Below are 15,565 nucleotides of genomic sequence, written 5' to 3' on the forward strand. Positions count from 1 at the left end.
AGATTTGTGAAAGTGGAACCTGGAGGCAATAGACACCATGGTTTTCACTTAGTTCCATTCCCAAACCTCAATTCCAGTAACACGCCGACAAAACCGCCACATGAAAAGATTGAACTTAACAATTTTAAACAAAATTATTATAAGAACAGAGACAAAGGCAACTTTTCTTACCTGGCCATGATTTCATCACAGTAACAATGGCCATTTTACTGGCTGCAAATCTGGATTCTTTATCATCACTATAACAGAACAACATTAAATTATTACAAATTTACAAATCAAAAATTTGCAAAAATAATATTTCCAATCACAAAAATACGACAAACACACAATTGAGACAAACATGGGCAAATTTTGAAAGGTTAAATATGTGACATGGGCTGAAATTCTCTGGGAAAATCAAATGAGTTTGGACCACATATTCAGGTAACCCGAGCTCTTGTACAAAAGATTAAATACTAGAGAAACTTGACTGGTCTAAAATATAACGGTTTATATCGTCCATAAAGCCCACCTCAGTATTCAAATATATGAAAACACTGAATATAAGTACATACATGTACATATAACAGCCTTCCAGATTCAGTTACAATGGTTAAATTCGTCCAAAAATTGGACCTAGTTTACAAACTGGCTGCAAAAGTAAATATTTTTGGGTGCTCTTGCTAAAAGTTGGATATACATGTGGCAACCTTAATTTCAAACACTGGGTAATCACACGATGAATACCCACTTTTGAGTGCACTTTGCCTTTCACTAATGACAGACTTACCTTAATGATTTTTCCCCAGTATCAGCACCACTGTGTTTATAATGACAGTCTGTGAAAGGGGCCACCAATTGCTGCCGGGCAATAAAAGAATAAATGATCAGTTACAAGATCTGAGTAACGACCCACTAATCTTCCGGCAAGGAGTGCTGGCTATGTCTTTCTCCTAGTGACCATTTCTACTAGGACTTTTGGAGATTTGATTGATATTTTCTCATTTTCACACCTTTAGGGGACCATCTAAAAGTATTCAAAGGCCTTAACAATTTGGGGAGTGCAGTGTACTATTACTTTATTACAACTGTAATACATCGCAGCAAATATTTTAGGTGTCTAGCAATTAGCAACGCCTCAAATGTTGTGAAAAAGTTAAAAGTACATACAGTTAACAAGGACTTGGAACAGTTAACATGGAATGAGAGCGCAGAGTCTAATTTTTAAGTGGAAATGGGCCTAGCCAAAGCATACTGAGTGTATTTGATTTTTTGGCATTTTACTTAAACAACTTCATACTGTGTATTGCAATTGTGGCCCTTGAACTGGCATGAGGTGTATAGCTGAAACAAGCCGTTAATGTTTCCTTCTCATGTTATTTGGTACACATGAGTGCTGGGCAGGGCTCTCGATTGTTGCATATGGAGAGAGACGAACATACCAAGATTCATTTAGTTTGCATTTATTTATTTGCTTCCTGATGAATGCCAAACTCAATAAATTTTGACTTAAACATACATGCTGGTGATCAGTTTTATGGGTGGAGGAAACCACTGTGTCCAGAATAAACTACCAACCTTTGGAACGTTACTGATGAACTTTCCCACACCTGCTGTACAGGTGGGGGATAACGCCCAGTCTTGGACAGGTTACTTGTAGATTACCCAGCTTGTGGGTCACAGTTTGTGGGACATTGGTGCCAATAAGCACTTGAGGAGTTTCAGAACCTCAAGATACATCTGCGCCCATCATGGCAGTGTGTGTAACAGACAATGCCATCTCGTTTGGCCACGATCGAAATACACATCCTATTTTAAATTATTAAATTAATATTACAAAAAGCGTCATTTTAAAGCGATGTGACTTGATTTCACAGGGCTTTTGCTCTGAAGTGCTGAGACAAAAATTATGGGGAGTTAATAGCTCTGATAAGAGAAATGCCGAAAAAGTTAGAGAAAATAAAAAAATAAAAGGACAAACCTCCAGATCGATATTTATCTTGATAAAATGCCGTGTGCGTGGGTGGTTCAACAGGTAGAGTATGGTTGCCACGAGCGACTCGTTGACCCTGGGGTAGAGCTGACAGTCTATGATATTGTGGAGAATTGCACTCACACCCCCACAGTGTGATATCACAGATGCATTGTGGAATGCTACAACAAGGAAGTCAATGGAGCAAGAACGGAACAGTCAGCAATGTACATGTATATAATCAATTGAGCCAGGAAGGAACAGAATCACCTGAGAGCGGTAGAAACAGGACCAACTGAATCAGGAATGCATATATACACAAACAGTTAAGCTAGGAAGGAAGATGTGCAGTAACGCTACATGTAGGAAGGAACAATCAATTGAACCAGGAAAAAACAATCAATTGAACCAGGAAGGAACAATCAATTGACCCAGGAGAGAACAATCAATTGACCCAGGAAGGAACAATCAATTGACCCACGAAAGAAGAATCGACACAGGAAAAGAACTATTAATTGACCCAGGAAAGAACAATCATTTTACACCTAGGTATTTAGCACAGCTACAGAAAATTCATTAATTTTTATCTCTTGCACACTTAACTGCTCAAGAAAATATCCTACCCTGGTTAAAAAGAAATTCATCAGAGAAGATAGATCTAAACTAATTCTTATTGAGGGTTCGCACCTTTACTAAAATGTTTGTCAAGGACTTTCAACGACACAATTACATTTGTTTTCCAGTACTTTCAAGGACACAATTACATCAGTTTTCCAGTACTTTCAAGGGTTCAGATCTAGGTTTACATTTTTGTTGTGTCAATTTTATTTTACTTGAGTGGTTTATAAATAGGTTTGACAAACAAGTCAAGATGTCTGACAAAGAAACATCAATTAGCTCTTTTTTTCCCAAAACTACTGTCTTTCAAGTAAAATGAAGGTTATAAATATTATTTTTAAACAATTTAAGTCCTATTTTTTAAAGATTTTTAAAGACCAGTGGAAACTCTGTTAAACTGTGTAATGTAGCGTCAAATGTAGTACGCACCTATTTCACATATTGAGGCGAGGGAGACCTTCGTCATGCGGTCCCTCTCCTGGGCTCCATCATTGCCTATGGCCACCAATGGATAGATAAGAGATGGGGGGAGTTTGTGGGGGTTCAGCTGGCTAATCTTACGAATCAGTCGGATGGCATGAACCCTCTCCACCTCATTGTCCAGGCATACATCTAGGCTTCTGCATGGGACAAACAAGGTGATTCATCGATTTATTGGACTGATTGATTGATATTTAATGCAAATCTTTAATGCAATTAAGGTATTTTAGGAGCCACATGCTACCCTAATTGCTCAACCTTTTCGCATATGAAAGAGCAACTTTCAGTGCAATTTATGCACATTTTTAATTTGAACCTGGAGACAAAACTACATCTGTTGGGTTGGCCAAAATTCACACAAAGTTTAATTTTATCAGTCTACACATTATCAATAATGCCTTCAGACCAAGCTTGAATAAACATTTTCAACATGCGAAAAGATTGAAGAATTACAGTACTATATTTCTCTTTTGGCTCACAGAAAGCAGAATCAAATTGGTTATAAAGGAAATCATTGACTCCTGAATTCCCACATCCATAAAACAGGGACGCCAAACAAGAAGGTTATAAGGTAATCAATGTGCAGAGTGAACAGGTAATCCAGACTCTCCAGTACCTGTGTATTCAGTCACCTGATGACATACCTGGCTATGAGATAACCAAAGAACACAGTGAGCAGGTAATCCCGGCTCTCCTGTACCTGTGTACTCAGTCACCTGATGACATACCTGGCTATGAGATAACCAAAGAACACAGTGAACAGGTAATTCCGGCTCTCCTGTATCTGTGTAATCAGTCATCTGATGACATACCTGGCTACAAGGTAATCAATGTGCAGAGTGAACAGGTAATTCCGGCTCTCCTGTACCTGTGTACTTGGTCACCTCCCTATAAGGAAATCTATGTGCAGAGTGAACAAGTAATCCAGACTCTCCTGCACCTGTGTACTCATTCACCTGGCTATAAAGTAATCTATGGGCAGTGTGAACAGGTAATCCAGACTCTCCTGTGCCTGTGTACTCAGTCACCTGGCTATAAGGTAATCAATGTGCAGAGTGAACAGGTAATCCAAGCTCTCCTGTACCTCTGTACCCAGTCACCTGGCTATAAGGTAATCAATGTGCAGAGTGAACGGGTAATCCAGGCTCTCCTGTACCTCTGTATTCAGTCACTGGCTCAGTGTACAATGTGCAGAGTGAACAGGCAATCCAAGCTCTCCTGTACCCATTTACTCAGTCACCTGGCTGTAAGGTAATCAATGTGCAGAGTGAACAGGTAATCCAAGCTCTCCTGTACCTCTGTATTCAGTCACCTGGCTATAAGGTAATCAATGTGCAGAGTGAACGGGTAATCCAGGCTCTCCTGTACCGCTGTATTCAGTCACTGGCTCAGTGTACAATGTGCAGAGTGAACAGGCAATCCAAGCTCTCCTGTACCCATTTACTCAGTCACCTGGTTGTAAGGTAATCAAGCTGCAGAGTAAACAGGTAATCCAGACTCTCCTGTACCTGTTTACTCGGTCACCTGGCTATAAGGTAATCAACATGCAGAGTGTACAGGTAATCCAAGCTCTCCTGTACCTCTGTACTCAGTCACCTGGGTATAAGGTAATCAATGTGCAGAGTGAACGGGTAATCCAGGCTCTCCTGTACCTCTGTATTCAGTCACTGGCTCAGTGTACAATGTGCAGAGTGAACAGGCAATCCAAGCTCTCCTGTACCCATTTACTCAGTCACCTGGCTGTAAGGTAATCAATGTGCAGAGTGAGCAGGTAATCCAAGCTCTCCTGTACCTGTTTACTCAGTCACCTGGCTGTAAGGTAATCAACATGCAGAGTGTACAGGTAATCCAAGCTCTCCTGTACCTCTGTACTCAGTCACCTGGCTATAAGGTAATCAATGTGCAGAGTGAACGGGTAATCCAGGCTCTCCTGTACCTCTGTACTCAGTCACTGGCTCAGTGTACAATGTGCAGAGTGAACAGGCAATCCAAGCTCTCCTGTACCCATTTACTTAGTCACCTGTCTGTAAGGTAATCAAGCTGCAGAGTAAACAGGTAATCCAGACTCTCCTGTACCTGTGTACTCATTCACATGGCTATAAGGTTATCAATGTGCAGAGTGCACAGGTAATCCAAGCTCTCCTGTACCTGTTTACTCAGTCACCTGACTATAAGGTAATCAACATGCAGAGTGTACAGGTAATCCAAGCTCTTATGTACCCATTTACTCAGTCACCTGGCTATAAGGTAAACACCGTGCAAAGTGAACAGGTAATCCAAGCTCTCCAAGATCTTCTATACCCGTTTACTCAGTCACCTAAAAACGTAATCAATGAGCAGAGTGAACAGGTATTTCAGACTCTCTTGTACCTGTGTACTCAGTCTCCTGACGACATACCTGGCTATAAGGTAATCAATGTGCAGAGTAAACAGGTAATCCAAGCTCTCCTGTGCCCGTTTACTCAGTCACATGGCTCTAAGGTAATCGACGTGCAGAGTGAACAAGTAATTCAGGCTCTCCTGTACCTGTGTACTTGGTCACCTCGCTATAAGGAAATCTATGTGCAGATTGAACAAGCAATCCAGATTCTCCTGTACCTGTGTACTCAGTCACCTGATAAGGTAATCAATGTGCAGAGTGAACAGGTATTCCGAACTCTCTTGTACCTGTGTACTCAGTCTCCTGACAACATACCTGGCTATAAGGTAATCAATGTGCAGAGTGAACAGGTAATCCAAGCTCTCCTGGTCAGATAACAGGTAACGTATAGTCCTCAGGGTCGCTGCTCTCACTTCTTTAGCCTCATGTAATAGACCTATCCGTAAACTGTGCACAGTGAAGCAAGCAGATTATAGGATGTATTTATTGGAAAAGTCTACGTGTACATGTATCTGTAATTCTAATTTAAGTATACACTTTAACCTTAATTTTAAACACAATGATTAAACATAACATTTTTTAGGCATCGCTTTGCCTATTAAACATCTATTTAAATATCAGAACAGAATAGAGTTTCAGGCTTTAAAATACTTTATATCATACAAATATTTCAAAGTGCCCGTAAGTACCTTTTATCAATCTTTACTGGTAAATATCTTTCATAGAATACATTCAGAGCATGCACACAAATTTATGGGTATAAACATTTGAGAAGTTAAAAAATATAAATTAAGAACTTACCAGCAGAAAATGTCCTCTTTGGAGTATGGAAGCTCTTTATCACCCCCAACTTTGTATAAGTATTTGACAAATGCATTAAGGTAGGCCAGTTTCTTGCTCTTGGATATGCCATGTTGACGAACAATGTGAAGAAGTATTTCACGGATATTCTCTTTGGGCTCTATAACACAAATACAAGGCCAAAGGTCAGGTTTTTAACACTTTCATCTGTCACCAAATAATATGTTTTTAAATTATTTTATTTTTAATTTTTTATTGCCTTTTTTTTCTTCTACATTATAATATTACTATAAGAAATTTATTTAAACTTTCAAAAAAAAAAAAAAAATAACTGGCATAAGTAGTTATAAAAATAGATTACAGGTGTTAAAACCTAATGCATAGCTTTAGCCCTATTTCTATTATAAGCAGAACCTATAACATAGGTAACATGTGTATTCAATACTGTACATGTATGTTCCATACTTCATGCATAAAGGGTGAGGCAGCAACCTGGGGCTGATCATGGGTTTCCCCCAGGTTCTGTCCCATTTCCTCCCACCATAATGCTGGCCGCCACCATATAAGTGAAATATTCTCGAGTACAGCATAAAACACCAATCAAATAAATAAATAAACAAAAAAATAAATAAATCCTGCATAAAAACCCATTAGTCCTAAAATTAGCAGAAAACTCCATTCTTAACAAAAATTAATTGATCACATTAACAACAGTCAGATAAACACGCACACAGTACATACAATTACTCATTCATCAGGGAAATCTGCTTAAGTTAACTGAGATTAATTCAATCTATAACAGCAACTAACAAGGCGTGTCCTATCCAGGAGTAGATAAGCCTGCTAATTACCCAACTCTATCAGCCATAATGATAGGCTCTAATTTGAAATCAGGCAAGATAAAAAATAATTGATACGTTTACAAGAGCCATGGACATGGTACATCATGATAGGCCATATGTAAATGTACGTACAAGTTTGTACAATGTCTCCTCTGAAATTCCGACAGCATAATACCTTTGTACATGTGCAAGTGTACCATTATAAAATTCAGATAGCCTAATACCTTTGTACATGAGCAAGTGTACCATTATAAAATTCAGATAGCCTAATACCTTTGTACATGTGTAAGTGTACCATTATAAAATTCAGATAGCCTAATACCTTTGTACATGAGCAAGTGTACCATTATAAAATTCAGACAGCATAATACCTTTGTACATGTGCAAGTGTACCATTATAAAATTCAGATAGCCTAATACCTTTGTACATGAGCAAGTGTACCATTATACAATTCAGATAGCCTAATACCTTTGTACATGTGCAAGTGTACCATTATAAAATTCAGACAGCATAATACCTTTGTACATGTGCAAGTGTACCATTATAAAATTCAGACAGCATAATACCTTTGTACATGTGCAAGTGTACCATTATAAAATTCAGACAGCCTAATATCTTTGTACATGTGCAAGTGTACCATTATAAAATTCTGACAGCCTAATATCTTTGTACATGTGCAAGTGTACCATTATAAAATTCTGACAGCCTAATATCTTTGTACATGTGCAAGTGTACCATTATAAAATTCTGACAGCCTAATATCTTTGTACATGTGCAAGTGTACCATTATAAAAACAACAGGTGCCATAAAAATTTAACTTAAAAAAAAGTTTAACTTTAAAAAAAAAAAAGCATCTATGATTGCAAAACTGATGCATTCAATTGCAATTTTCAAATGACATAACAAGTATACAAAGAGTAATTTGTCTCAAATGGCGGAATTTATGTATGCTAAACTCGCCATAAAGTCAACTTGATTAAAAATGATTTCCTGTCCTTCTCATTTGCAATGGCCAGTGTACTCTTAAAACTAATGAAAATTAACTTGCTGATGATACATACAAATGTGCTTGATAATTTAAATTCACAGTTTCAGCTTCAGTGCTTGAAGACTAAGTATCATGCTTTCTCAGCCTCAATGAAAAGAATTACTACAAAACTGACAGAGATTAAATCGGCATTTATATATTAACTGATGATTAAACAGGTGGTGTGAGAATCCAAGCAACTCCTTACTGTGGCTATTCCATGAACTACTTCAGTATAAAATCTTGACGTCATGTAAAAAAAATAGCAGAAAGCTAAACCTTGTCTATCACCAAATCAAGATTAGCCTGTAAACCCTATCAAAGTCCTTCAACACATATTCTTAACAACTCAGGTTAAACTTATTCAAAGCCTGGATTGACATAGATATTTAAACTAGGTACAGACAACATGCCACCACTTTACCTGAATCACCCCTCTCTAACAATACCTCATGAGCTGCATGTAATGAAGGTTTTCTTGTACGCCAGCAGACAAACCTAAATTTATAGATACCCCACTTTCAGGTCATGAAGGTGTGATATGAAAGGAATATAAAGGTATTTGCACTTAATCTCTCCTTACTTCAAGAGCTTTTATGGCTTTTACCCAGGAGAAATATCTAAAATGGGGATTGAAAATTTCACCAGGGTCTTCTCAAGAAATGGCCATATATGTTTGAAGATCAAACCCTGACTCACAATGCAGCAAGAACACCTTTTCACCAGCGCCACAATCAATTATAACTAAGCAAAGTTACTGAGTACAGTAAATAAAACTTGGGTTACAGAACACCATTAGGTGTGCTTGCTATTCTATACATGTACATGTTTGTATACATTTAAAATTGAAAATTATTTGAAAAATAGCTAACTGATGTTCAGTGTTCAACCAAAGGATGCTTCATAAACTGTTTAACTGCATATTTAAACAGATGATTACCCTAAATCCCCAACCTTTTCGCATATAAAAGAGCAACTTTCAGTGCAATTTATGCACATTTTTCTATCTGATTTTTTCAGTCAAAACTCCACTGGTTGGGTTGGCCAATTTCAGGGCTTCCCAAGAAGTATAATTTTATCAGTGTACACAGAATAATGCCTTCAGAAAATGCTTGAATAAACACCTTGCAAACATGCAAAAAAGCTGAAGAATTACAGTAACATTAACATGTATTAGCTCAGTATTTATGTATCAATCAAATACAATTTATTTACACTGTCCTTACTTACATGTAGAACTTAAGAAAACTCTCAAACGGAAAAAAAAACCCAGAAGTTTTAAGGTATCTGTTGGTGGATTTTTTAAAAAGACTTCTTGCAAGCGAGTAAACTACATACTAAAGACAATTTAGCCACATGTAATATAGCCGAGGGCTTCTTATCTTTAAAAGTGCATATTGTACATGAATTGATCAGTGTAGCTCTAAAAACATGTACAGCACAAATATACCATACAACCACAGAGCCTAATATTTTCCATCCACCACACAGCATTTATATGTACCTTAAATGACTTAAAATTTTGTCCATGACTGTTGCTCATTTTTCTGCTCAATATCAGGGGAAAATTTTATTGACTGTAGAAAGGTGCTTGACATTTGTTTGAAAGGTAGGGTGATATCGTACTGGGAAATGGTTCTGCACCAAACTTAATATTTTATGACATTTATTACCCTTTAAAAATAGGGGCCTCCATGGCTCAGTTGGTTAGCAAGCTAGCACAGCGTAATGACACAGGCATCTCTCACCAATGCTGTCGCTGTGAGTTCAAGTCCTGCTCATGCTGGCTTTCTCTCCAGCCATATGTAGAAAGGTTTGCCAGCAACCTGCGGATGGTCGTGGGTTTCCCCCGGGCTCTGCTTGGTTTCCTCCCACCATAATGCCTGCCGCCATCGTATAAGTGAAATATTCTTGAGTACGGATTAAAACACCAATCAAATAAAATAAAACAAATAAACAATCCTTTAAAAATGCACTTTTTTGGTCTAAATCTTCAGTAATTTATACATGTATGTATCTTGTGAATAAGTGAATTTAAATCTCCAACTCTGTGACTTATTTCCAACTCTGGGGCCGATATCCCAAAGCCAGATTACAGCTCAAAATTAGTAATGTGATTTGAATGTTTAGTTTTAGACTTATAAAAGAAAAAATTGGGAACAATAAACAAGAATTATGTTAAGATAAATTTATAAAAAATTTGAAGCCCTGGGGCAATTAATCGAGGTCTTAATCGCTCTGTGGAATACATGTATAAGTCTTGACAAGAAGAAAGTCTTCTGCTCCTACATTCATGCACACTGCTTAAATGACAGACAGTGTGACAGAGTAAGTCTTATCTACTGAGCCTAGCCCTTCCTTTGACATATGCTGCATTTCTTTTGTGAATTTATTTCATTTTCTGATAAGACTTTCCATCTAACATTATTGACAGCATACTAAAGCAAAAAAAAAAAAAACTCTAGTTATTTAAAAACTTTTCTGATAAGCAATCTGTACATGTAGGTTAGTAGATGAAAAAGTGTTTCAAACCAAATGCACACATCTACAATGTACAAGGTGACTGAGCGAAATAGTGAAAGCCATGCAAAGATGGTGTTTACATCAGAATGCAAAAGCTTAAATGTAAATGCAGCTCTAGAAATGTTTATTACCACCATGGCCTGGAAAACAGAAAGGGCTAATGGTACTGGAACATGTGCATGTATTTAGACTCCCGGGCAGAATGTAAGAAATTGCATTATTATGTGAAGCCATCTCAATCTGACCACCTTATATCCAGCATTTTATATGTAACGTTGCTTCACACACAGAGAAAAATTTTAAATTTCCAGGCATTTTTTTAAAGGATTTCTGGGACCAAAAGTCACATTTCAGAGCAATGAAAAATGGCCTTAATTAATTAAGCTGTCTCTCACATATACACAGCAATTTCAAAAATGTTGGAAAACAAATTTCTGTGAATAGAATGTCAGCATGCTATGCACAGCTTTTCAAGCTTTTAATTTAAAGTTACTTTAAATTCCATTTTCCTCTAGGTTTTCAAGGCTTTGCCCGAGTCCTGTGCAACATACCTAGCCTTAACATGTCCACACTAACATGGCACAATTGTGGTTTTACTCTGTCGCTTATTCTGTCATCAGTGTTGTTGAACCAGCTTCAGTATCTAGTTTTGCGTACAGAATCCTGATGGCTTGTGGCAGTAAAACATGGTTCATTGAATCAAGATTGAGAGATTGTTGATATACATACAATGTGGCTCTCAGAGCACCGCACCTAAATCTTTATTTTTCATCTCACAATACGTCCACCACACTGACAATGTCCCTATTGAGATAAAGTAGGGAAAAGAGACAAATTCTATTTACTCTACTTCAAACTGGCCAGGGCAAACATATCACTATGACAGGTCTACCCACATACACAAACTTTGGTGTTACATATCCTAGCTTGTCCCAAATGACTAGTGCCAGTACCCTTCTTATCCACCATATATCCAAAGGTGTATTTGCAGTTCGGATCTTAGCATACTATACATATTCAATAGTCTTCACACTTACACATGCACCTGTATCGTATTGTATCCAGACAGGACAAAGCATACACATATATGTTCATGATTAAAGGGGAGCCAGAATGAAAAAAATGTTGATTGTTTGGGGTAACAAGCTCAATTTATGAAATTTGTGTTATCTGCTGTATTTTATTTTAATTTTTGAAGAATGGATTCTTCATATTTGAAATACAGGATGTATAATGGGTTTTAGATGAGGAAAAGTTCAAAATGATATACTGTGTTCAATTTACATTTAAAGATAATACAGATTTACATTTTTACACTTGTAGAATAATATCCTAAAAGCTGCAAATTTTAAACAAAAACCAAAAAATGCTGATTTCACATACATCAAAACAAATGCTTTTAGGTGAAGTGGTTCAGTGAATATAATGTAAGGTTATCCTGAAAAAAAAACAACAAAAAAACAAATGGGGAACATTTCCTGCTCAAAGTGACTGGAGCCTGTGTAGTCTATTGTTCATTTCTGCCCTCGTGATGACACTCTGGGTGCAAAGTGGTAACATACAATATAGTCCTCATGCATTACAAGAGATCAATGGTCAATCTGGATTGGCCCCGAGTCACCACTGCATGGGAAAAGCTATCTCAATGTGATAGTAACTACTGCAACTATTCCTTTATACATACATATCTATGAGTACTGAGAATGGACCAGTGGTATAGAAAATCAGGGATTAGCCAAATTGGAATTTGCTTGCATACTATTCTTGTATACTTGGCACAAGTCATGGCTAACAGCCTGTTTCCACTGCATGTATGGTGGTACTTCAGGTAAAAATCTTTATCCATGTCCTCCTTGCCCACAGTTTACAGACCCTTTGCATAAGAGCAGTAGAAAAACCACAGGCTTTTGCTGACATATCTACATATTCAACTTCACACCAGCCATAAAGCTAAACACACAACATTAACCTGCATGTATGCCTTGTAGTACATATATTTCATATTACCTCCTGCCCTCAATTCTATGGCAAATAACTCACAAGGTGCCCCAGCTGTTTTAATAATATGGTTAATGGTAACCTTGTCACTTTCTGCATGTGACAAGCATTTCAGGGAACGAACCTGTATATAGTTAAACACCCAATATTCACACATCCTGTGGCTCTTATTAGGGCTTATTTCCCCATAACATAACGACATGCCTACATTACTGATAGGTAAAGGTCATTTGGGGTTTGAGCTGGAAATGCATCTTGCATGAGGTCTATATAGTGCTACATAATATGTACACATACACGTTCTCTCTATGAACCATAGTTGTTATGCATGTTTGCACATGTACACACATAAAAACTATGAAGTACCCAGCTATGAAGTTTTAGTGATACATTTACCGCTTAGAATAACTTATATCTTGACTGCCTCCTAGAAAGTCACCAGCTGTTTGAGAGACAGTCATTTCTGAAGTATACAGGCTTTTTCAGCTGCCACAAGTTGATTGATTGATTGACTGATTGGTGTTAATTGTCATACTTTTTCTTATTTACATGCATCTGACAAACCTGACTCTGTCAGATATCTTATCTTTAACATGGATCATTCACTTAGTAACGAAGGGCCTCAATTATGTAAAATGCTACATACCGAATGTCTTGATTATATTGTAGTCCAATTACATTATTCTTTTAATTATCCAATGTAGGCAAAATACATCAAAAATTAAATTCACTCTGCCTAGAATGGTTAACTACTCCCCGCTTTAAATAAGGCATTCTAAAGCTGTGAATTTTGTTTTTTTCCCCTTTATTATGTCACAATTGTATGTGCATATGTGCACATAAAATGCCTCTAGGCAGCACGCAAGAACTGCAGCCTCACAGCAGAAAACAATGTTAAACTGTGATTTTGACCTTTCTGTGTAGCTCCTGGGTAAGTCTCCCTCCAAAAAAAAAAACTCTTTTTTCTGTTTAAGGTTTAATGTCAATTTCACATCACCACATAAGACAACATCTTGAAGAAGGAATATTTATGATGCTGCCTTGCTGGAATGCTATGCCAAAGACACCAAACTTGACACTTGGCTCAATGGCACTATTCTGACAACAGGTTGATTAGTATTTGGCCTGTTCCATTATGCTGAGGGAGGAAAGAACAAATATTATTCATCTTCAAGTCTTCAGCCAGACTATATAAAGAGGGAACTGAATGGCAGTTTATCATGTTCTGTTCCAGGGTCAAAACAAATGTCCACAGAAGGTATGTGTTGTAACAGTCAGCCTTGGCATTTCACTCTGAGCCACATTTGCATTTCAAGTTGCATGCTACAACGGCTTATACACTGGCCAAAAACAGAGCTGACGTTTTCATGTAGATGTATTAGCACCCAGTAGACTTTGAATTTCGAGGATGAACCTGTTTTTTACACAGTACAGCTAATAAAACAGCAACATTTCAAAGTAATGCTTCATACTTGGTATTTTACTTTCCTCTATTTTTGGGCCAAACATTAGTGTGGATAGAAATATGACTTGCAAAGTAGAGTTTCAATAAAACATATATTATATGTAGTAAGCACATTACTAGTTGTCCAGAAGCTTGACCAGATTGACATGTAGGGAGAAGTACACACAACGTCCACTGCTTCCAAGCTAGCATTCTTACTGGCTGTTGGAAACATATAATTCGATGGTTTATAAAAGCACATGTTGGGATGTCAAAACGAGACCAAATAAAAAAAAAACACTGTGGGGGAAGACGTCAAACAGAAGGTTTGCTGTTTATCTTTGGGTTTCGATCAAACAATATGTGGGTTTTAGTAAGAACACATTTAGGAACATTCAGAATATAATTTCAATGATGCCCTGCTAGCACTTCAGTGCAATCTCACCTCTAAGCATAGTGAGCTGGCTGCTCTAGAATGTTGCTATTTCACACACACATGTATGTACATTGCATCTGTCATTACACCCAAATCTGCATAACCCAGGATTCATTATTTTTCTGCAGGATTCCTTCAAGAATTGTCAAATGTTCTAAATTCTAAATCTCATATATTCTTCACAGCACTGTAATTCTTCAACCTTCTTGCATGTTTGCAAGGTGTTTATTTAGGACCTGAAATCAGCCAACCCATTAAGTGTAGTTTTGTCTTCAAAATCAAATGAAAAGGGTGCACAAATTGCACTGAATGTTACTCTTTCATATGTGAAAAGGTTGAGGAATTAGGGTATACTGCAACTTGGCCACAAGGTGAGTAAATGTCATGGTAGAGGTAATACCTTATATTCTTATTTGATCTGTGTACTTGCGCATTTGGTTTCTACAACATGCTCTCAAAATATAAATAACTGGATATGAAAGCTCACCATAAATTAAAACCTTTGCTATTATAAACAGAGGGGCACGTAGATTGTAAATATCACGTTTAGGTGCAACGTTCAACATTAATCTTGCACTGTTGCGAGGTCATCTTAACTTCTTATACTGTCAAGTAGTGACGACACAATTTGTACGAACATCATTAATCAATTAAGCCCTGCTCTTGTCCCACGAGATTAAGGAAGCCCGGATCCACAACAGAGTATGTGCTGACGGAATTACGTGAAGTTTAAGCACTACACAGATGACAGTTGTCGGCAAACCGACAAATACAAGATTGTCTCACCTTTCGAACAGTCCAGTCGCACAGTCTCTTCTCCACTATCATGGCGACCTGCAAACAGGCAGACAACGGGTGAGCCCAGGGATTTATTTAAATAGAACTACAGACGTCTTTATAACAACAATGGTCCAACACTTACCACGGAATCGTCCATTTCGTAAACTGCTCCTACCGTGGCGAACGGCAATATTCGCCATGTTTTGCCGATGTAGAACGCTTTATGGCATGTCGTTCAAGTCAAACCTAACTTGCTTCTCGTCATTTAAAGTTTTTGACA

At 37.5% G+C, this 15,565-nt stretch overlaps 1 protein-coding gene across 1 annotated transcript in view; it reads right to left on the reverse strand.

The window, feature by feature from the left end:
* Positions 1-15,526, reverse strand: part of LOC135470339 (rapamycin-insensitive companion of mTOR-like) — a 42,485-nt gene extending 26,959 nt beyond the window's left edge. The window contains exons 1-8 of the mRNA XM_064749212.1: positions 15,428-15,526; positions 15,292-15,339; positions 6,234-6,393; positions 5,748-5,879; positions 3,002-3,192; positions 1,964-2,136; positions 773-843; positions 172-239 (exon numbers count right to left, since the gene is read on the reverse strand). Of these exons, the coding sequence (XP_064605282.1) occupies positions 172-239; positions 773-843; positions 1,964-2,136; positions 3,002-3,192; positions 5,748-5,879; positions 6,234-6,393; positions 15,292-15,339; positions 15,428-15,485 (901 nt within the window). The 5' untranslated portion in view covers positions 15,486-15,526. The remainder of the gene's footprint in view (positions 1-171; positions 240-772; positions 844-1,963; positions 2,137-3,001; positions 3,193-5,747; positions 5,880-6,233; positions 6,394-15,291; positions 15,340-15,427) is intronic.
* Positions 15,527-15,565: the final 39 nt, after the last annotated feature.

This window comes from Liolophura sinensis, chromosome 7 (genome assembly GCF_032854445.1).
Source record: "Liolophura sinensis isolate JHLJ2023 chromosome 7, CUHK_Ljap_v2, whole genome shotgun sequence".
NCBI lineage: Eukaryota > Metazoa > Mollusca > Polyplacophora > Chitonida > Chitonidae > Liolophura > Liolophura sinensis.